At 50.3% G+C, this 22,466-nt stretch overlaps 1 protein-coding gene across 1 annotated transcript; it reads right to left on the bottom strand.

Moving 5' to 3' along the window:
* Window positions 1-5,707: 5,707 nt before the first annotated feature.
* On the bottom strand, window positions 5,708-16,983 carry LOC131215818 (uncharacterized). The gene is made up of 5 exons (XM_058210214.1): window positions 16,974-16,983; window positions 10,454-11,123; window positions 10,090-10,220; window positions 7,796-8,451; window positions 5,708-6,418 (listed from the first exon to the last, which is right to left on the bottom strand). Exons 1-5 carry the CDS (start codon window positions 16,981-16,983, stop codon window positions 5,708-5,710), a joined length of 2,178 nt encoding a protein of 725 aa, XP_058066197.1.
* Between the last annotated feature and the right edge of the window lie 5,483 nt (window positions 16,984-22,466).

Raw genomic sequence — 22,466 nt, 5'->3', positions numbered from 1 at the left:
GTTGTACACGCATCCTACGGTACATAGTCCTCGACCAGGCTCATGCAAACACAGACAGACACAAAACCGGTTGCCTCGAAGCAGATCAAGATCGCTCGGAATGGTCGTAGTAGGCGACAGGAAACCGTCAGAGTGCGAGAGAGAGAGAGCGAGCTATCCATCTTTTGTGGCCATTCCATATTCGGCCATTGGCGTGTGAATGGGCTGTGGGATCGGCGTAATCGGACGCTCCAATACAGTGACGCGCCATTTGCATATGCTTCATCCGTCTGCCATCGCTGTGCTGTGGTCCCACGAAAATCGAAGCCGGATAGCCCGAAGCACCCCGACCGTTGGAGTTTAATTACCATGTTTGGTGTGTTCAATTTCCGCAAGCGATGAGTCCAGCATTTGCGGCTATCTGTGACGGCCTCATTCATGTTGGTGGCATCACAGCCTGTGGTCTGCTTTTCTGACACCATAACGCCAATTAGAAATAGCGTTTAGCTGTCTGTGAGTGATTTTTTTCGGGACCTTGAAGAAGAAATTTTATATTAACCAGGGTACCAACCTGCCAAGCCTGCACTATTCGAGTTGTCTCGTGGGATTGTGTTCGGTCACGCTCACATGTCACCGCCACGTCACTCTCTCGTTAGTTCACTTTTACTTTTCATGTTTAGTAGCCCACAGATACCGACCAGGTCATTCAACTCCTGGATGACTGAGAACACCAGACCCGCCATTGGAAAGCTTGCGCATAAAACCATAGGCTTGGAAATCATAGCCTTCTTCGCAAAAGAAGACATTCCGCTGAACGGTCAACAACAGTGTGCCGTCTTAGCTTCAAAAAAAAAACAATCCAACGAAGCAAGAATTGAAATGTCCCAAAAAAAATCGATAAGCGTCTTCCGTTTACGCGACCCAACCGGAAGTGGTCAGCTTTCGCGGCCAACGCGGACGGGCTGTGGCAGAAAGGCGCCGTAATTACAATTCAGTATCCTAATACACTTCGCCGCCATTTTGCAGCCCACCGAAATCTTTGCCGGCGGAGGGCGAGATGGATGAATGTTTAATTAGACAGTCGGATTAATTAGACCCGGGGCGCGTGATAAGAGGAGGCCAGCATAAAAGGAAACAAGAAAACGTCCAAGATAAATAGAGACGGTTTCGAAAAAAAGTAAACTCACGGCGGATGAAGAAGATTTGCAAGCGGCGAGTTCAAAAGGTTTCGGAAAGTTCAAAGAATTTTCTCGCGGCCAACGTGGCCATTTTCGGTTCGCTGCGTAAGTTGTTTGATGACCAAAAAGTATGCTCTTTTCTGTAAAAGTTTACTGACAAGAGTCTCGGAGCAGCTAATCTTTTCAGTCGAAGCCGAAGGACGTTTTCGTGGACGTCCCACGCATCTCGTCCCGTTATCTATATTATCTTTTCCGGGATGTTTTCCAAAAATTTCACTGAATGAAGCACGATTCAATGTTGCTCCTAATCTGCACGTTAATTCACCTGATCGAATATGCGTTGCCCCAATGTTCGCGTTACGCTACGCTCTGCCCCACTCAGCGGTGCATCGTCACATTGCACGTGCAAATCCTGGTTTATCGTACGGCACGTTACGGACTATTGACTTCAATTTGATGACATGCCGTTCTTATCGGTCGATTATCGTGCTTTCTGTTTTTCTTTTTGCCTGCTCACACTATTACCGTCACCACCACGGAACACTGGTCGCTCTCCAGGCTCACCTGGCCCGCACCGAACCCGGTGTGCACTGACTCGTGACTCGTTATTTTATGTGATTTTTCATGTTTGTTAAACGCCTCACTTTGTCTACTTCCCGGTCGAGCTGGCGGTCTCACTCACGCCCCCGGCTCACGGCGGCTCGTCTTCTTCGTGGCTTTCGGCAGCCGTTGTCACACTCATACGAACGCGCGCCACGCTGCAAGGACGAAAAAATAATGGGAACCCCACTCGAACCCCACTCTAGTGCGGGCTGAGCTACGCTACGAGCTCGGCCCCGCCGTCCTCGGGACCTAGCACGTGAGCCGGAATCAGTGTGTATGTGTCTGTGCGCTAGAGTAGAGCATTGCACGAACACGTCCACTTGTGTGACGCTCCTGACAGCATCAATGAGTGCATGCGGTGCTGCAATCTTGCTGCCGGTTCTTGATGAGTGATAAGAAGAAACGATCGCCGACGGCGGCCCGCAGCGTTGCCAGAGAGGAAAAATTTAAAAATTCGACTCCAGGCACCAGAGAGCGGCTTGGCCTTTGGGACGGCCTCTCGTCAACGGCGAGTGAGAGAAAAATGGACAAAACTGAAATCGAAAAAAAAGCCCAACCGAGTGCTTCCGACACGTTACCCACACGTTCCGGGAGGGCCGGTTGGCCGGCTACGAAGATGGTTGGCCAACCCAGCACACACACCGGCACACATTGGTACACAGCACCTCAATCGAGAGCGGGAATTGAATGCAAAAATCATTGCATCTCCCGTCTCGTTGGAGTTTTGCCGTTCTTCTTGTCGATCGGTGGAGCCGCCTGGTGGCCGGTGATTTTTGCAGCGCAACCGAGGTGCAAATCTTGTGGCCCACTGCTTACCTACACCAACGCACGGTGCGGGCACAACTGCTCAAAGTTTCGGTTCCGTGCGCACTTGCCACGGCAAAAAAGAGAACCGAAAAGTGCAGTAATTAAATATGCTGCGACCCATTTTTTTTTCTACCACCGCATAAAAGCGAAAAGTTTCTTCCGGAAGAGCACGAGCAGTCGGAAAATTTATTGTGGAATTTATCGCGCCGGACAGTGCACTTGATTTCAGCAGGAATGTTATACTAACGATACGGTGATGGCCGATAAACGGATCCTGCTACGTCCACGAGCACTGGCCGGCGCAATTGGTAGCAATCAAGATTGCAACGGAGATCGTTACGATACAGCATGGTTTCGGTTTCCAGCCAATCTGCACGCACCTTCACAGCACTGCACTAGCACCCGTCAGAAAATTAAAACTGCACCGAACCAGCTTTTGGGGGAATTTTCATACACAACCGAGAAGAAAAAGCCGGCCCCGTGGCAAAGCACTGCAACGCGCGGTGCCTCTTCGACTGCATCTGGCAGCTTGATAACGTCAGTTCCATCACCGTTTGCACGATAAACGCACGAGTGACCGCGGGAGAGCGTGCGAGAGAACGAATATGCGGCCGACCAACGAGAGAAATGATCCATCACGGATACGAATACGGAAATCAGTGCTCCAATCCTTATCACACACTTGATTTCATGTTCTGTAGCCTTGTTGCCACCACCAATCCGAAACCGAACCGAATTAATCGATCAAGCCAACGGCGTGCCGTGAGGATTGACAAATTTTGGATGGTGTTTAATTTGCTTCGGAACAACCGTGCCAGACGCTACGCAAGCTTACCGGCACATCCGATAGGCATCTACCGGGGACAGTTGAGTGCATTTTAATCTTTTCACTTACTCCCCAAGGACCACCTACGGTAGTAGCACTGAAGCTCTCCAGTTTTGAATCTCTCTCATTTCGCGGATCAGACACGCTCCGATAGAGGGCCTCCGACAAACGAGAAAGCTCTCGGTTCGGGTTGGTGAGTGGCGTCGGACCACTCACGGCCACATCACTCGCGCTTCGAACGAAGCCTACAAACAAACCGCTAATGGCGACAGGCCACCCTGCAGGATGCTGTCAAACCGGTGCTGGTCAAATCTCGGACCGGCGAGTATCGATTCAATACCCCACGGTGCGCCGCGTGTGTGCAGGAATGTGGCCGCCGTCTCTGGTGGAGCTTGTGCAGGGGCTTTAGAGCGCATGCTTCACGGACACGTTCGGATGCAATCGGATAGCGCACGCCATGTCGAAAACCCGAGCGGCAACGCATCAATGACCGAAGCGCGCCGTTCCGAGAAGGTCGGTCGGTGTGTGCGGGTCGGTCGTATTTTTTGCGGTGAGTTCCCGGTGCGAAGCCCGTTCGGGCGCCTGCAAGCAGGCAATCCGCCCGCCAGCTACACGCTTTAATGGGACACGCTGCGCTGTGTAGTAGACGTCGTACACACTCGCCTCCCCGTGTACTACTATGGCCCCTTTCTCTCACCTAGCCATCCCCTCGGATCGTGGCAGACATATCAAACCTGACTCCCCCCTTTTATGCAAACCCACCGAGCCGCGCGGGTGTTCGACGATGATAAACCGTATCCGCACGGGTGCTTTGGCAGGGCCTTGGCAAGCTGACTTTATATTTATTACACTTTCGTACAACGTTTATTCAGCCCCCACATCGGCCACTAGGCGGTCCGTTCGGTGAGTTTCGATTTTATGGCTTCACTATCGATTGATGCTGAGCGGGGCTGTTGAGTGACACGCAAATTGGAGTCCGGTCCGAGGCCGACATCAACCGAGCGCATTAAGCGTGCTGGCAGTGTTATTAATTCTCTGTACTTTTTTTCTGTGGCTCATTCACCGGCTAGCGCAGTGTTACGGAAATTAAAGCACATCGTCAACTTCGACGGGCAGGTATCGACAATATCAAGCTTCGTTGAACATCAGGTTGAATGGATATGATTTTAAAAATGGTTATATCGACACTTGATTTGTTCCGTACGGAAAAAGTCCTTATCCCGATGCTGTTTAAAATCGTATTCTAGTTTAAAGTCTAAATGAAACTTTACGCTTTATTGTACTCTTGTTCACAGCATTGTTCTTCAAATCGCAATTTCGTTTCAAAGTGTTTAATACCAGTACAGGCAAAACTTGAAGGAAACAGATAAGCAATTTGTAAAATGATCCGTTTAGATAAGACAGACATAATAAACTTAAACATCAGAACTGCAAACAGCACCGCTGATTTCTGATCCGAAAGCACTTTGCATAAGCAAATAGGGACGGGCTTTTGCACTACGAACGGTACAGCTTACAAGCGGAACACTCTTTTATCAACGGAACAAAGTGGACCGAAAAGGATGGGCAGAAGATAGAAACAACAATCCGGTTTACCGTCGGTTCCGCGAAATACTCATCACGCCGGGTCGGCGTCCGGGAGGATGGGGCCAAGTCAGAATCAAATTTCCACTACCCACGGAGCGCTGCGATGATTGAATTTTGCACGGCAAAAGAAAACTCGTCCTCATCGGCGAATGGTGAGCGGACGGTCGGGCGAAAAAACGCGAGCGAATGAATAAACGGAAACCATGGAAACAGATTGCACTCGCTGCGAGTGGTAAATTGCGAGCCCAGGTGCGCCCTCGCAACAATGGACCCGCAAAAGGCCACGGGCGAAACTACGAAGAAGAACGGGCGAAACAGAACCGAGCGAAGGCCAGCGGGTTGCCATGGAGGTTTTGTGCGCTTCGCTTCCATGTCCCTGCATTAATGCAACCCGTGCGCCCTCGGGCGGTGGTTTAAAGGAATCGAAGAGAATTGATGAACCGAAACCGGGACGGGCGCCCGGGGTTGTGGCACAATGGCCGCCGCCGGCTTCGGAGGACAACGGAGCTAAACGAAGGGCCACCATTACCGTGTCCGTTTGCCGGCTTCAAAGAGGCGTTCTTTTCTTGCGCTACATTCACTGACACGGAAGGCATCATCGGAAGTTGTGTTTTTATTTCATCTTTTAAGTCAAATCTTATTGCATAATCCATTATCCTAAGTGCAGCCCCCCGAGTCTCTCTGTTATCGGACAATAAATTACTCTTGACGGAAACGGAAACACCCGCTAGAGTCGACCAACGCTACCGGGTGGCACCTCGTAGGAGCTTGCCGCGACAGATTTTCCGGCCCATCGGAGGTACGCGTCGTGCCTTCGCTCGTCCAGCAATCCGTGGAACACGGCTTCATCGTAAGCCCGCTTCTCCTGCACATCGTTCAGGTAGTACGCCAACGAGGGTACCACTTGGAGCGAAATCTTCCGATGCTTCGGCACCGTATCGATTCGACGAAGAATCTGCCGCCGTTCGGACGATGCCTGCTGCAGGTGCGCCTTGGCAGCCGCTGCTTTCGGTCGGCCCGGTGTGAGAAACACGTTGTGGCCAAACACTAGGGCACCCGAAGACTGGCGGTAGCGGTTATCTGGCTGTACGGTCACCTTCTGGATCGGCACCACCTTCCGGACCGGCGTGAATCGGTGTGTCGGCTGGTGCGTGAAATCGTTGAAAAGCCTTCCTCCGCTCTGTGGGTCCGCGTTTCGGTGTAGGGTTGACGGTGGCAGGACCCCGGTTGGGGGGAGGATTGGCCAGTTCGGGTTGACCACCGGTAAAGCCGATTGACCAATCCGGTGCTGGGTGGAGACCACCGGTTTGAAAGCTTCCGACACTGGTCTAAGCTTCAACGAGGACGGTGTCGCGGTCCGAACGCCCTGGTCGCTCCAGTACTTAACTAGATCGGCCTGGACCACCTGAAGCTTACTGCCGGCGAGCTCGTTGCGGGTCTGAAAAGGAAGCGACATACCGAACGTAAATAAGACTCCAACTCATGCTTGCGTGTTTAGTTGAGACAAACATGTCTTGAATTGGTTCAATGGATGTATTACTTCTATTCTAGTGAACAAGCCCTTGACATCAACCGGATCTACGTTCGATTTATGATAGCTGGTCAGTTCATCTAATTTGTAATTTCTAGTTACAACCAAGCGCATACTAAATTACAAACTTTAGTTCAAAAGTGTTCGCAGCCCTAAATATCGGCTCACATGAGCCGGGGTTGCGAACGAAACTCGGCAGCCAACAAACCATGTAGCAAATTTCATTACGAAACAATTATGGAGTCCTGTTGGTCCCTGACGAAACCAATTACCCCAGTTCGCCGGTTTGACGGGCAGCTACGAGCTGACGGGCTACATGCTGCAGAAATGACATCACAAACGCTGCCGACCGAAAAATGTATTCCCGCTCATACTGGCGTGCCGGACAATGTTTCAATCATATTCCAAAGTTTGAGCCCAGCCGCTCGGATAGTTCACCGGCTGGACCCGGTCCGTGTTCGGGGGCTCCTTTGTAAAGGAATTAGTTTGCAAAACAGTACTGCACACACATATCCGTGGAGCGGACCAACCCTTTCAGCGAGGACCTTTTGTGCTGTTCCGGAGCCCAGCGCTTTCGTTAGAAAATCGCTTAACTTACGCCTTGGGTTGATATTAATTTCGTTCGCCCCCCGCCTCATTCGAGGGACCCATTTCACACTTTGAGTCACGCCACCCCGCATGCCTATCCTCATTCCTTTAGCACGCTTAAAATGGGGCAGCCCCTACCGAGGGTTGATCTGGTGCGAAAGGCTCTTCAAGAAAAACGCTTATGTGCCCCATTTTAAGGACAGGCCCATTACAGCTCGCTATCGTCATGCGGCCCACATTACCGTCCCGAGCAAAATAGGTGCAGGGTGTAACAACCCTCCCCCAGCCGCTGGGTCGATTATCGAGCAGGGTCTGGAAGGGTTCCAACCCAACTCTCTCGTCTGTCACTGCTGGTTAAGCTCCAGAATCCTGGCCCTGGACTAAGTGTCGAAAACTTAAAACAACTTTGGCAGTGACTGAGAGCCGGCGGGTGATAAATTAAACTTCAAAACTCATAATCAACCACCACATCGTCACGGCTCCGGCCCTTAGAATCCGGTCGCAACCCCCACGTATCCCAGCTGGGGACCAACGATGATAATGAAGAGCCTGGCCGAAAAAGAAAATCTATAATCTTTCGTGGCCACAGAGTAGTTCTACGGCGAACGAGAAAAGTATCCACGATGACCGTCTTGTACTAGACGGGAACGTATTGAGATAAGCCTCTGGATGAAAGCAGTTCTAGCAGCTGCTCACCTGGAGTTGATTCTTCTGCGGCCTGGCCGGGTGTGGTGTTCCTTTCGTGGAGTCCTTTCCGTTGAGCAGGGTCGAGCGTAGTGGATCGAATCCTGATTCCGCATCGGTGGACAGCGATCCAAGGCTCGAGACGTACACCTGATCCAGCCGAGGTACATACGCCGGTACCGGTGCGGCATTGCTGACCGGTGTCCTTAGCTGCTCTCCAACTGCCAGACCAGACAACTGGGGACCTGTTCCAGTGTGTGGCCGGTGGGGAGCCTCCAGCCCAACGGCTGGCAATGGGTACTGCGGTGGTTTACCCCCTCTTGGCACTTCCGCGGGAACCACCTTCGGTCGTCCCAGGTCCGGCGTTGCCTGCATCATCCGCATCAGCGATCGCATCGGGTAGGTCATCATTGACATCACGGCGTCCATCATGTCGTCGCGATCGTCGCTCACCATCGGCCGACCACTCATCCGGCCAATGTCCGCGTTGAGATGGTAAAAGTCCTTGCTCGCCTCGCACTGCACGTTCGTGTACCAATCGCACACGAGGAAGCGCTGATTGAAGAGCGTCCCATTAGGGCACAGGAACCCGAAGCCTCGCCCGGTCGCATCGGTGTTGGCGCACACGCGGAACACTTGGCAGCGGGTCTCGGTGTCAGCATAGTACCCTGCGAAAGAAACCCGCGGGCGAAGGACATATGAACCAGATAGCATCGTGTGAAGTGATAAAAATTAATTTCCATCCACGGCGCATCCGTCATCAACGCGTACGATTCGCCCTCCTTAATGAACTCAGGGCGCTCGGCTTTTATATGGTAATTTCCGTCTCGCGATGGGCACCGACACCACAGTTATTGGGATCGCGGCATAGCACTCCTTCACCACGTACCCCACCATGGCCGTGGCATCGAATGGCGACAAATGATCAGCTCCCCGATACCGCGCTCGATGACGCCGCCGAGTCGGTAGCAATTTAACGGCCTACGCATCGATACCGATCTACTCCGTGACTTATGGCCCACGGGCCCCACGCTCAGCCAGACGGCTCGTCGCTCATAAATCACACGGCCCGGCACCGTTTGCGGCCGGGTGGTTTTATTTCGGTTTTTCTGAATCGTTTCATTTCGAGTAGGGCCACCGGCTCGAAACTCGCTTCCCGGAATGGCTCCTCAGCTGGGTTGCTGGCGGTTGGAGCGAGACATCTTACTTAAGCCGGTGGCCCAAACGGGCAAAGTTTTCGGTTGTCGGCCGAACGGCCGGCAAAATGGTCCGGTAAAAATAGTCAACCGCCGGAAGACAACTCAAACTCGAACTCCTCCGAAGCTGATGTTGAAAGATTGCGCGAATTATTAATGCGTGCTGTCGGCTGGGTCGGTTGCCGCGAAGGCATCTTAATTTGATAGCATCGAATGATGCTGTTCCGTGTTCCAATTTGATGTTGAATGATGAATTCGTAGCCAGGTACTTGCGTGCTTGCTCACGGAATCTTCAATTTCTATTAGGTCTTGATTGTGGTTTGATATTTAGTTTGACTAACATTGTGTATTAATATATCGAGATTGATGGGGTCGTCCGTAGACCATCCATCTGCGCGGCAGCGATTAATCGGTTTCTCTGCGAAAGACGTTCGATTCGACACTGGCGCATTCCATCAACTTGAATACTTGCTTTATTGATGTTTCATTTTGCGGCTTGTTCATAGTTCAAAAAAATTACATATTCAAAATATTAAACTCTGGAAATGAAATTAATTTACTTTCCATAGCATACATTTCGCTCTCAACAGAAGACGATAAGAATGAAGTAATCATTTCTGTGAGGCTTGGCCAGCCTAAGCAACGAAAATGTCATTTAACAGTTAAGAAGATTATACACTAACTCATTAACTGTGTTAATTAATTAATTGTTAATAAATTATTTGAAATGAAAATACATTTAAAGTGATATTTTGAAATCCCATGATGATCCGAACGGAACCGCCATTGGAGGACCCAATGACCCAACAATTCAGTTCGTTTAGAAAGCCACCGTTTAAAGTGACAAACGGTAAGCTGTCTCATCGCCTGATTAAATCGCTCCTCGAATGTTCTTTTGACGACTCCATTTTAACGCCAAAGCGCCTTCCAAGCGCATTCGGCAGCGTTTTACGTAATTGCCGGCTGCCGGCTGGAACGCGGGACGGATAGGTTAATCTTTTGAACACCAATTACGCACGCTGCCCGAGGGGGGATCTTATCGTGTCCACACCCACCACCCCCCCCTCCTCCCCGATCAATAAGGTTCCACGCAGGTACCTTCGAACTCACCGTGAGCGCGCCCTTCGCAGCTGAAGCCGGTCGACGGAACGCTGCCCAGAATGGGATAATCCACATCCGGTTCGCCGGGCAGCGCCGAACGCAGCCGCTCCGTGGCCGATGTCGTCGCTCCCCCGTCGGCACTGTCGAGGTGTCAACGTTGTATGTGTTTGGGTGCATGTAAAGAGAAAAAGAGTAAATTAAGTACCGAACCCCGTCTGCCGTTCGGTGGAAAAGCCGTTCCAACACAAGCTTTTCCCGTTTTTCTTTTTCGCCGTTTTTTCGCGAAGAGGAAGGATGCGATATCAGGTTCGAGGATCCCTCAACCTTTTTTTCGCCTCTGGCCACGCTTCCGCGGGCCAACGGGAGCGCTTACCTCACCCGGCGGCCACCGGAAGCCGGAAGTGTGCGGGCGACATTCTGTGACACCGTTTGATCCGTTATCGAGGTCGTTAGGGGACGGTCGTTTGTTGCCCGCCCCGTGCCGCCATCGCGTCCACCGGTGGCCCGAAGTGATTCCACATTTGTACCGACATTTTCCCCTAATGTTGCGCTTCCTTTATTGGCCGTCGCTGACTGCCGGTCGCTTCCACTCGGTTTCGGCTGCCCCGCGAACGTCACTTTGCCGTCGGAATACGAAATCAAGTTGAGTCGGGCGGCGGCGGCCACCGACTGAGGCTGGTCACCCCGGACGCCGATGGCAGCTGCTTTCTGATGTTCCGCTTTGCCACCGACGGCGGCTGCCGGTGATGATGCTGATGACGATGATGTTTCCAGCACGCTGCCGCTCAGGATCTGCTCCGGTGTCATGTGGCCGTGGTCGAGCGGCACGGTGGAGTAGAATTTGGGCGGCAGGAACAGCAGCGACGGTTGCCGGAAATCGAAGCCTCCGTTTTTCAGCATCTCCAGCAGGTCCCGATTTAGCATAACCTCCATCAGATCCATGACCGTGCGGGGCCCACCCAGGGCAGCGCGCTGACCTCCGATTTCCGCCCGGGTCAGCCCAACCACGGTGGCCAGTGTGACGACGAGCAGAGCGTAGTAGGCTGAAGCGAATGAAAAACAGGACCACCGAATGAATCATGGCGCTTTCCGCCCCAAAAGTAGGTTCATATTTCAATCAACTTTCAGTTTTGCGCTCCCCGAACCTTGGTCCCTGTCCGCATTTTTCTCCTTCTTCTCGGATTTCGGAAGGCCCAGGCAAAAAAACGGAAAGCCAAAGTGCTGCCGATGCTGTCTTGAACTTTGGCGCGCGCCTCTGTGCCGTGACGGTGACTTACTGTGACAATCTAATAAACTACGCACCGTCATCCCGGAGGAAAAAATGCAGACACATACGGTGCAGACGAAAAGGATCTTATTTTGATGACGGTGCCGAAACGTTTGTGGCACAGCTCGAATCCCGGCCACATCCGGAAGTCACCGGAAATCCGGTGTGAGCCGGTGGAGCTAAAAACCCGGCGAGAATGTACAATAAATTACCCGGGCGCCAAAGCCGGAACCCCTTTCGGGGAGAATGCCGTGAAGGGGAGCGCTGCCTGCCACCCGGTGGCGCCGGAGGGTTCCCACGGGGATTATCAATTCTTTTCGCCCAGCCGTTTTTCCGAGCACCGTGCGCACACTTTCCGGATGCACCGCGGTGCAAATCGAGCAGAACGTTTGCATTTGCTACGTGGCTTCCGGTGCATTATGTTGCCCCGGTGGCTGCCGGAAAATAGTTGGGTTGTTCGCAAATTTGCTGGACGTACGGAGTGCAGCGCTGCGGAAGGATAAGCCCACTGCCGATGCCGATCGATGGCACGGGGCGAGCTGACAAAAGAAGGATTTCTTTTTCACCCGGAACCAAACGGCAGAAGATCAATACGGTCGCGGTTCGTGGTCTGAGATAGGAACACACTTAAATGAGGTGGATATAAAGATAGCTCAGTGAACGGAAAAGATAACTAGAAGTTAGAGCTTGGAGCTCATGTTTTTCTTGTTCCGCACCCAAGAGGTTATTCTACAGTATGGGGAAACTATTTCGCTTAATCAGTTGTCCGTTCTTTTCGCAAAGCTCTAATCCAACGCTCATGATGGTAAATTCCCACAAAAGGCTTATGTGGTACAAATCTTGCACCATCTAATTAAAATCCTCACAATGCTAGTTACAATGATGAATGATCTCAACGTAGACAATGTTGCCGAAGCTTTCTTTCGAAGCAATTAAAGGACCAAAGTTAAATGGAATCCTCCACATTCGATCGAATCTGCTGAGGGATTTGAAACGTGAATCCCCCGACGCTCCACCCCCGGGACCATCCATTCGAAGTGCTAAGCCGAGGCACAGCCAGCCACGAGCACGCTTCTCACCATCGGATTTATGTCTGAATTGGCCGTAAATAAAGGAGCCCGTACGGCGCTCCTTCAGCGCCCGGATCAGCCGGACCCGGATCTTCGGTGTCTAAGCACTGGCCATCGATCTTGTCCCGTCCCGACGCGAAAGACAATCCGTCGGCTAATTAGGGCCGGCCCCGAGCGCTGAGCGAGAATTTACATCCATTTGCCATGCCGATCGGTCGTAAACAATTACAACACGAGCATTAACGGCGCGGCTCGGAGGCGTTAACGATCTGGCTCACGAACTATTTCACATGGGCCCACAAGCAGACAAGGAAATCGGATACCGGCAGCGGGAACTCCATCGGGCCCTACGCCACCTAAATAGATCACATCATGGCCCGAGACGGGTCGGGAGAACGAGAAACGGATAGAGCGCGCGCGTCGAACCCAAGCAACATTCTCGACATTCTCGTTTGATTTCCCAAATTTTCTGCTTTCCTTCCAACCAAAGCACACGCCACCGGCGTTGGGGGGCGTGTGTTGACACCGGGGAGGGATCGAGCAGCCGAGCTTTTTACGAGCCCGTAGGTACGGCCTCCGGCACCGAAAACAAGATAAAATCAATTATGCAAATGAGTGATGGAGGCTTGAATCGAACATTAAATTATTGGCAAAAAGAAAGAGCACCGAGCGGGCCGAAACCGCCTCGCCGCCTGTTTGCTTATGTTTTTCCATTCTAGCCATTTATTTAACAATTTGGAAAATGGAACCTGAACGCCAGAACGCCGGCTCGGGCGCCCCCGGCCATTGCGTTCCATTTAATTCCGGTTTGTCCGGTGGAAAGATGGTTTCACTATCGGTTCCGATCGATCTCCCACGGATCCACTCTCTTGCGACTAAGGGACTTGGGCGGTGAGGGATTTAAATTCCTCGTGGCTCATAAAATGCCAACCCAAATACGGTCGATAGAATCGGAATGTGGCGTGGGGCCACCGTTCAACAGACGCCGGATTAGTTTTCAGCACCCCTGCGGAAGACGCTAATTTATGTCACTCATCGCCCAAACAGCACACTCCACCAAAAACAAATCACTTCTCGACCATTATTGCGCAGTTTGCTGGGACTTTCGAACTACAGCAATTAGAGTGCCGCGTTGCTCGAATTCTTCACGGCTGAGCACGATTCCAGTTTACTACTCCTTTAAAAAACAACGAAATAAATCACGGTCCGTTAAGTGAATTTTAAGTAAATTTGAGTGTGATAGAAAATAAATATAAAATTTAATGGCCAGCCCGACACGATCTTTCACTTGACACATCCGTGCTGGCGAAAAACAATCAACGGGCCTCGCACAATGTTGCCCAAAGTTCCATAAAAATAAATCACAACCCATCGCCGGCCGATTGACTCATGGAAAGCATCCCGCAACGAAAAGGACCTGACACCGACGGCCCAAGCTTGAGGCCACCCCTAACTGACCGGCTTTGGATCGTGGACGTCGGTGTGTTGGAAAGGGCGCGAAGAATGACTGCACTACAACGCACTACAACTCAATAAACAAACATGTTGACACACATTTGTCAGCCATCTTTACGACGTCCCAAAAGGGTCGTTAAAATTAAAATATTCTCATTTAAATTTTTATGCTTTTCATAATTACACGCCAGCGGTGGTTAGCGCGCCGAAGCAGCAGCATAAGCCAGCACCCAATAACATAAGATCAGCCTGATCATGCTGTGCCGGCGATCGCTGCAGAAGTAGCCGCATCCGGCAAATCATCACGCACGCTCTCTGCCTCTCTCTCTCATCACGGCGCGAATCAAGTTTTTCCACTTTTTCCAAACGCCCATCAGAGACCACGCCGGCGTTACTCGTTTGCGTTTTGTGTGCGTACGCATCACAGGGTTTTATAGTCCCGGTTTCGGCTCGGGCCATTCTCGCCAGCGCCATTTGTAACCCGAGCCGGATCTTCACGTGTGGCGATGCGTGGCCAAAGCTGGCGCCAACGCCGGCCCCCCGTGACAGCTTGGCGACCATCCCCATCCACGCCGATCGATCCGTTACCGTTCTGGCGTACTAGAAAGCGTGGCCTTCAACATATCCGCCTCGGCCACCCGTGGAAGTGGGAGTTTCGCCACCCGTGGAAGCCCGAGAATGTCAGCCGGATCCGCGATGCCATTGGTTGCGGTGGATTGATTGATTTAACGCACGGCGATCATCAAAATCGGTGAACAAGAGGGAAGAAAAGAGACGCGCATGCGGCTCCATGATAAGCCATAAGCGATCGCGGTGCTGGCGAGCGAACACTAATAGCATGGTCTTAGCATAAATTACGCCCGGTGTGTTCCGTTCCGGGCCGACGCGTTAGCGACCACTCGTCCCATTAGCTCACGGGGAACACTACCCACAGCTGACGGTGTATCGTGCAGCGAAAAAGGGAGCCAGTAAGTCCTTTTTGATGGGCAAACTCCACCATTGTGTTCTAAAATGTTTTGAAACATACGACACCGCTACTGCTCTCTAAGTTGATGGAGATTTTTTTACCATTTCGGTCTGAAGGGGCCATGTAATCAAATCAAATGTAAATATACTGCCGTGTAAAATAATGCCGTCGTCTGGATTACGATGTTTTGGCTGAAGCGAAGGATAGAGTTTAGCAGAATGTTATCTTCAGCAATTCTAAAGTTATTTTTTGTTGATGTTGAATGTCTCTCCAATCATTCTTAGCGATCTCATCGATCGAGTTGCGATCTTGCGCATAAAGGTGTAAGATAAACATTTCAATGAAAAACTAGGTAATAGAGATGAAAAACTATGAAATTCACATAATTTTGTTTTTTTGAAATAAGTCTTCAACATTAACATATCAATTCCAAACAGCGATAGCACGTGGAAGACTTTTCTTCTGTTTCTACATAATTACACGATCATTAAAAACCCTTTAAGCGTCGCCTTAGATTAATGTGATTACCGATCGGATATCGCGTGGCCAGAATCTTCACGATAGAACCTAACAAGTTGTGCAGCGTTTCCATTGGCGACTCGTTACCGATTTAACGATCGCTCCACGGGGTGACCAGAATGGGTAGCATATTTAACGCCGTTTTGCGATTCTTATCTCCCAAGGAGGTTGGCCCTAGGATGTGACCCACGTTCAAGCCGAAAGAAAAAAGGTTGCCAGGAACATAAAATTGATATCCCGCTGACGGTCAGCTGCCGGAGCTAAATTGGAACGGCCAAATTCGGGGCCAGCATAAATTTAAGCCCGTGCCGGTGTCCTGGGTGCGCACATTTCACTCGTCACCCTTCCAAGGACAGAACACTCGGAGGGGTTAGTGGACTTGACACCGAACAGGTGTCGCGAATGGATCGTTTCAAAAAAACACACTCCAGATCCGTGTCCAAAGGGGTCCCTCGCTTTCGACATTATCTGGAGCACCTGGGACGATTTTATGTTGCTATGTGTTTCGCGATATCACCCATTGCTGGGGTAGCCAGTTCTAGGCACAAGAGCCCGCTTTCTTACGCTCTGGTACGAAGATGGCCGCTTTCTAGACACTACTTAACGCAGAACCTTTCGTAAAGCTCTAAGCTTTGGGCTTTTGCGGTGACGATCAAACGGAGCTCGATTGAATATGCAACATTCCTTGCGGCGGGGTGAGATCAAATGTGGCACCCCAAAAATGTTATGATCACCCTTATGAGAAGCTAGCAGCGGCTTTTGAAGCGTGCCGGCACGCACCTTTGAACACCAGGATTTGATTTTCATAATTGTTTTTTGATGGCCTCAAAAAATTCAAATGAATGTTTTCAACGTTGCCGAACGGACTCAATAAGGATTGGCCGGGGTCAAAAGCCGTTGATAGAATTTTACTTTTCTATGTTTAACATTCTTAAAGGTGGAGTTACAAAATAAAACATGAAACAACAGCAAACACGCGGGATTTGGGACCGTAGAAACAATGTTGACGGTGCCATGGAACGAAAAGCGCCATAATCTATCCAACAGTTTCCGCAGGCACTGCAAACCGTGGGCTCTCCATCATACTTCGCCTGCCATGGCCTCTGTTTGAAAAGCTCGCTGCGGTTAGGATCGTTAAAGACCACAGCCCCTTCAGCAGCAGCAGCTCCCGGGGTCCGTCGTTAAGGATGGTGGGTTTTGGGCGAAGTTTTCGATCCGAACCCGTGATGACGGGACAGCCTCAGCTGCAGCGGTGCAGAAGGAGCATGAAAAATGGGTTTCAAAGTAGTGACAGACAGGCGAACCGGCTGAGCGACCCCCGGAACCGGAAGTCGATACTTTTCCCGACACCCAGTAAGCCACCGACGCGCGGGGGGGTAAGAAGCTGTTGCGCCATTTGTTCCGCGGCCGACAAACCGACATAAGCCCGTGGTGGGTCGGGCCACCCCACGGAGCATTATGCGGGAGCTTTCGGCGGGACCCACCCGGCCCACTGCACCCGTTATGCTAATTTCGAAAACATCTTTCCGATTCGGCTGTATCCGGAATCCTTCCGAGGACAAGGAGCCCAAAGGAGGGCGAGAAGAAGGAAGCAGCATTCGGTTCGTTTACTTACGGTTGGTCATGGTCGTCGCCGTCTGGGGCCTCCCGGTGATCCTTCCATTGTGCGGCCCCCGACGAGCCGTCCTGTCGAGCATCTTGTTGACGGTGGTGTCGTGCGGTTGGCCGTGATTTGACTTGTTTCTTCGAGGGCTTTCCGCTGGCTCGATCCCTTTCTCACTCTCTCTCACTCACTCACATGCACACTCTCTGTCACTCTCTGTGAACCTCCTTTGCTGCGCCACCGGAAAGCTACCGGAGGAATCGAATCGAAGTAAGACGGAAGCGCACTGTTGAATGTGTTCGTTCACCTTGCCCTCCGACGGCCGGATGTGGCGGTGGGGATTTTCTTTCTCCCGCTACTCGCTCCTGGCTCGCGGCGGCGGCCCGCGCGAATCGTTTGGCAAATTTCACGCCAAGCGAAGGAAGGAAACGAACGTAAGGACTCCGCCGGCACGTGATGATGCACTTTATCCCCGTTGGTGAAAAACTGTTCGCCACGCCACGGGGTGGTGCACCCGGCGAGGAGCAAAAATTTCTAACGAACCGGAAAAATCCCACCGCCAAATCCGCACCCGACACCGGCGAAGGAATGTTTTATACAATAAAGCACTTAAAAATCCATAAATCTAACGTGGCCACCGGATCCACCCTGATGCGTCGTTACGATTTTGTGATGCACTTTCTGCTAAAGTTTCTTAAAAACCAGTCTTCACCGCACCGAGGTTCTGGGGTGGTGAGTAGTGTCCTACACTAACGCCACCACGTGTATATGACCCCCGGCACCGGAAGCTCCGTCTCGAATGAAGGTGCACGGTCGTTAGTTCATACGTGTGAAATCCTTTTCCTTCGCGTTGTAAGACGTCGACGCATGAATCACTCCGCAGTCCTGATTTTATCCCCGTTCGCTAGGGATTCCACGATCACAAGAGTGAAACTTTCTCAAGAATAGAACACCTTTCTAAACGGCAAGAATCACCACGAAGAAGATTGGAAAATGATGTGTGCCTAAAAAGCCTAAACTAAAAAAAATATAACAGTTTGGAAAGCTTTGCTCACTGTTGCTCACAGGTTACGATCCCCCCAAAAAGGAAGACACTCGTCCAGGGCGATCGCACGATCTTCCGTGTGCGTACCAGACGAACCTCCGCAACCGACTGGTGATGGAGAGATAAGATGTTTGGCCTTTTTTTGGGGCTCCCCACCCTTGGCGACACTGTCCAGGCCTACACGACACCCCATTAGGCTACGAGACGCGCGACACGATCCTCACGAAGTCCGAAGAGACCGCGCGGAGAAGAGGGTCGGCTGCGGCGCCTTTGGGGTAGGTCCGTTAGGGCGGAGTGGTGGGTTCTATTTTTGGACAACAAGTTGTGTGGCTTCTGTCAACCCTTCAACCGCCAACGCCCCGAACGTTTGGGGATCCGACTTTCTTAAAAGGCGGCCGAAGCGTTTGAAAATCAAGCAGAAATAAAATCCAATCTAGAAGGGTCAAGTGAACACACAAAACTCGTTTGGAGGCTTATAACTTAGTTCATGATGTCAATTTGCATCACACTATATGTTTGACAAAAAGTGAAATAGAGAAGAACACATGAAGCGCTGAAAACACGATTGGTTTTGCTCAGATTGCTCGATTGGTTGGTTTTGCTCAGAACACACGGCTGTTGAAATAATAAAATGGTTAAGACGTTGATTTTTTGTAAGGAATGAAAGAATATACTTCGAACTTGCCTGCCAATAGCAAAGCAGTATAAGATCTCACAAGGCTTAACAACCAACACCAATGGTCTTGAGTGTTGCCTTCATCGTTCGTTGTTACGTCATCCATTCGAACATCCTTAATGTAAAAATTGTCTTCGAAGAAATTCGCCCGTTTCTCAATCAAAAACCCCATCTCCATCTTTGAACGCATCTGTCTTCATACCTCGCCGGTCAACGACACGTTGATTAGCTGTGAAAACCTGGCGCCGAAACAGTGTTGCTCATAAATTACTCAGTTATTCTCATTCAGATAATCCCTGATCGCCTACAGCCCCCTTGCAAACCGTTTGTCGCTTTATCAACTCCCAAGCTGAGCACATCTCCCCCGTAGCCGGATGTTTGACTACATTGCTACTGCCGAATGGGTGGCTTCTGAATTTAAATTCCTGCTCGCACCGTGGCTGGTTCACTTCAGTTCTAGTGACACGGCAAACAGTTTTAAATTTTATTCGAAGCCCCCAAATTCCGGTGTCACCCACCCGGCGAGCCTTCAGTGCCTAAATCAGCCACTTCTTGACGCCAGAGCACAAATTTGGACGAAATACCCACCCACTTTCTGACGCGAGTCTATTTTTGGCCCAGAAGCTCACGGAATTCTTCGGCCATTATCCAGCGGAACCGAAATGTCAGCAAACGGTAGCAATGCTTCGTGTTGTTCGCCTCTACTCAAGCGCGTCCCGGGGCGTCTTACTTATTTGTGCAAAATTTGCAATATCAACAGTTGCCGCAGATCCGCAACCGGCGGCGCCGTGTCAACATTCATCAGCGGCCATCATCACTTCCTACCGGTGCGTCCATCGTCGCCATGCTTCTTCGATTGGCTCCTGGTTTCACGCGCCGTTACATCCGGAGGCCAATATTTGCGCCACGATGGACGTCAGAATTCTTTCGGTGCTGAACTTTGCATTCTGTCGCCTCGAAATCGAAACATACAAAAAACCAACCCAAAACCTTCATGGTATCAAATCACCGGCGAGCAACGGTCGCCGAACGATCGATTTCACGATGGCGCAATCGGCCCGTTCGTCATCTCGGCGCAGCATCGGACCACGGGGTCCATGAATCAGTGGCAAATTATGGGGCATCCACCGATCGCGGGCTCGATGCTGACCACAGCACGTATGCTAATCGTGTCACGGTACATTATCGCCCCGTGAGCGGCGTAGGGAAAATTATAATTAATCGAAACTGCATCGGCAACCGATGGACGATGTTGTAAATTAATGTCACCCTACTGTCGGTAATGATCCTGCCAGCCTTCAACGGCGCTCGAAAGGTTCGGCAGCAGCGGAACCAGAAACTAAGTTTTCGTCCGCCCAACCGAGGCTTTGTTTTAAATTTAGACTTTGTCCAACAGCCCGTAACTGGCTGCGTGGCCCGGCCGTTAAGAAGCTTATAGGTTGCTAAGGGAAACCGTTCTTTTTTACGGGGTAGGTTGCAGACTAACGGGGCGTCCATTGCAAAGGAAGGGCTCCGTGGTTGAGTAATTTGTAGGGCGCCAAAAGTGTGATTTAAACAAAGTATCGTCAAGCTGCACGTGGGTGACAGGAATCGTTGGCTTAGGAAGCGGATTATGTACCCGACTGGCTCCGACTTATAGCCCGATGCTGATCTGGATGAACGATAAAGTAGGCGTTGGAACCACATTCATGGAATGCGTTGAATGACTATTTCGATACCTTACAGCAATCCTTAATTTTCACTCTAAAGTATTGATATTAAGAGAACTGGCTGAGTCATGTATCTTTTTGCTTTATTTTAACTATTCCTTCAGAACACAAGCACAGCGTTTCACTGCCACTCATAACTGTAAACGGGGGAGACATTAATAAACCACCCAGCACCAATATTCCTTTGAACATTTTGTCCGTCGTTGCTGATCATGAAAAGGCCAGATAAAACATACTCGTCCTAAGCGAACGAGAGCGCCGATGAGGTGCAACAACGGAGCCGGCAACCTGGTTCCGTACTTAAGTGGTCGCGAATGGGCCGTAAAAACCACAAAACATTCGACACGCTCACTCTCGCGTCGGTCCAGAGCCTGAATGAAGTGATCGAGAGTCGGTGGTCCGTGCGGCTAACGAAGATGTGTCCACTTCGGACACAACGGCGACAGCCGGCGGAGATATGCAAATGATTTGTCGCGATAATCAAGAAAAGTTTTGATCGACGCGGTACATCGAAATCGAGCCGGTGGCGTCTGTCTAGCCGGTCTAGCCGCACGCCCAGTGATGTCAACGGTCGGCAATGTTGACCCTCTTAGTGCCTGCTCATAAGCGATCGGTTTCTCAACCAACGATCAGCATGAAATAATCGCAAGTCAATCACCGCCCTTCTGAGCGCCGACGGGGGTGGAGTTCAAGAGCACCGGACCGGATTTTGAGTCGGATTCTGTTTGGCCAGAGACTGTTTCACCAAGTATTTTTTAACGTTCCATTCATCGCCATCGATCCCTTATACGGTGCATAACCGCAATCCGATGCCGCCGGTGAAGCCGGTGAGTTATTTTATTGGCAAATTATGCTCGACCTCGAACTGCAGCTCAAAACATTCAATTCCCAGGGCGAGAGGAAGAGAAATAGAGAGAGACAGAGAGAGAAGAGAAACATTGTTCGTAGGAATCGTTCAACCATCGTTGGAATGGGTTTACAAAAATGCGTGCAATTTTTCCGAACAATGTAGCAATGGCTGTGAGCTTCAAATAGTTTTTGTCCGGCTTTGGATTGAAATTTGTATCGTTTCTACGGTACGTCGAAGGTGTTTTACTGTGGTGAATGCAACAATCATTCACAACGGTGCACGGATTCCTGTGTCTGTCTGCTGTCCTTCTCAAAACTGGGCCAGTTTAAACATATTTCATATCACTTGGAAGCATTTCGTTCGAACCGTGTTGGTAACTGTTGCTGTTTTTATGTCGCATAAGAATCATTATTAAATTTCAAACATCTAGCAAAACATTGTTAAAATTATCTGTTAGTGACGAAATAATAAGTACATTCGACCGCATTTGAAATGAAATTTTAATATAGCACTTTTTGTACGAATAATACTATTTTCATACACTGTTATTAGTAAAATCTTATCCGCAAGTTCACAATTTCGCCACCTAATAACGTAGTCATGAGTCAGAAAAAAGGGTTAAGGATTCGCGCAACAGTCATCAGGAAGCTCAAAATTTGACATTGAAAAGAAGTTGGGAAAAAATATATGCATGAAATATTTCAAAGCGCTGAAAGTTTTATCGGCACACTAGATGGCGTTGTAAGCGGCCGCACGAATATTTCATTCTTCCAAAACGATTTTTTTCACATTAAAAAATCCAGTTACATTTAAAAAAATCAGTTACAATAATTATTAAATTAACTAGCTGACCTGACGAACTTTGGTCTGCCTCAGAGGCAATAAATAAGCAGATTTTGGATTTTATCAAAAGAAGTGTGAAGTCATGATGAACTTCCTCAACTTCAAATTTTTCATTTTCATCCATTTTCGTACCACCAAACGCGTACCGTGGCACAATTTTGGTTTGGGGTTTATGTTTCGAATTTTCGAGGGATATCCATCGGGAAGCCCGTCCTCTTCTAACCCGAAATCCCGTAAATCCCGCCCTCTTCCCGTAATCTTCCCTGTCCGTATCTCATAACATTACAAAGACCTGTCCTCAGCAGTGAATCCGGTTCAGAGCCACCGTGTCCCATCATTATGACAAAATGCGATAATTACCGCCGGGATATGGCCAGGTGCA

This window comes from Anopheles bellator, chromosome 1 (assembly GCF_943735745.2).
Source record: "Anopheles bellator chromosome 1, idAnoBellAS_SP24_06.2, whole genome shotgun sequence".
Classification (NCBI taxonomy): Eukaryota; Metazoa; Arthropoda; class Insecta; order Diptera; family Culicidae; genus Anopheles; species Anopheles bellator.
The sequence above is the reverse complement of the archived record's forward strand: the minus strand, read 5'-3'. Positions and strand labels throughout refer to the sequence as shown.

Bases quoted from the DNA above. Each gene is read 5' to 3' on its own strand.
- LOC131215818 (XM_058210214.1), bottom strand. The intron at 10,221-10,453 runs GTAAGCGCTCCC...ACACCTCGACAG, and splicing joins TCCGGTGGCCGCCGGGTGAG to TGCCGACGGGGGAGCGACGA. The intron at 8,452-10,089 runs GTGAGTTCGAAG...TTTCTTTCGCAG, and splicing joins CTGCGAAGGGCGCGCTCACG to GGTACTATGCTGACACCGAG.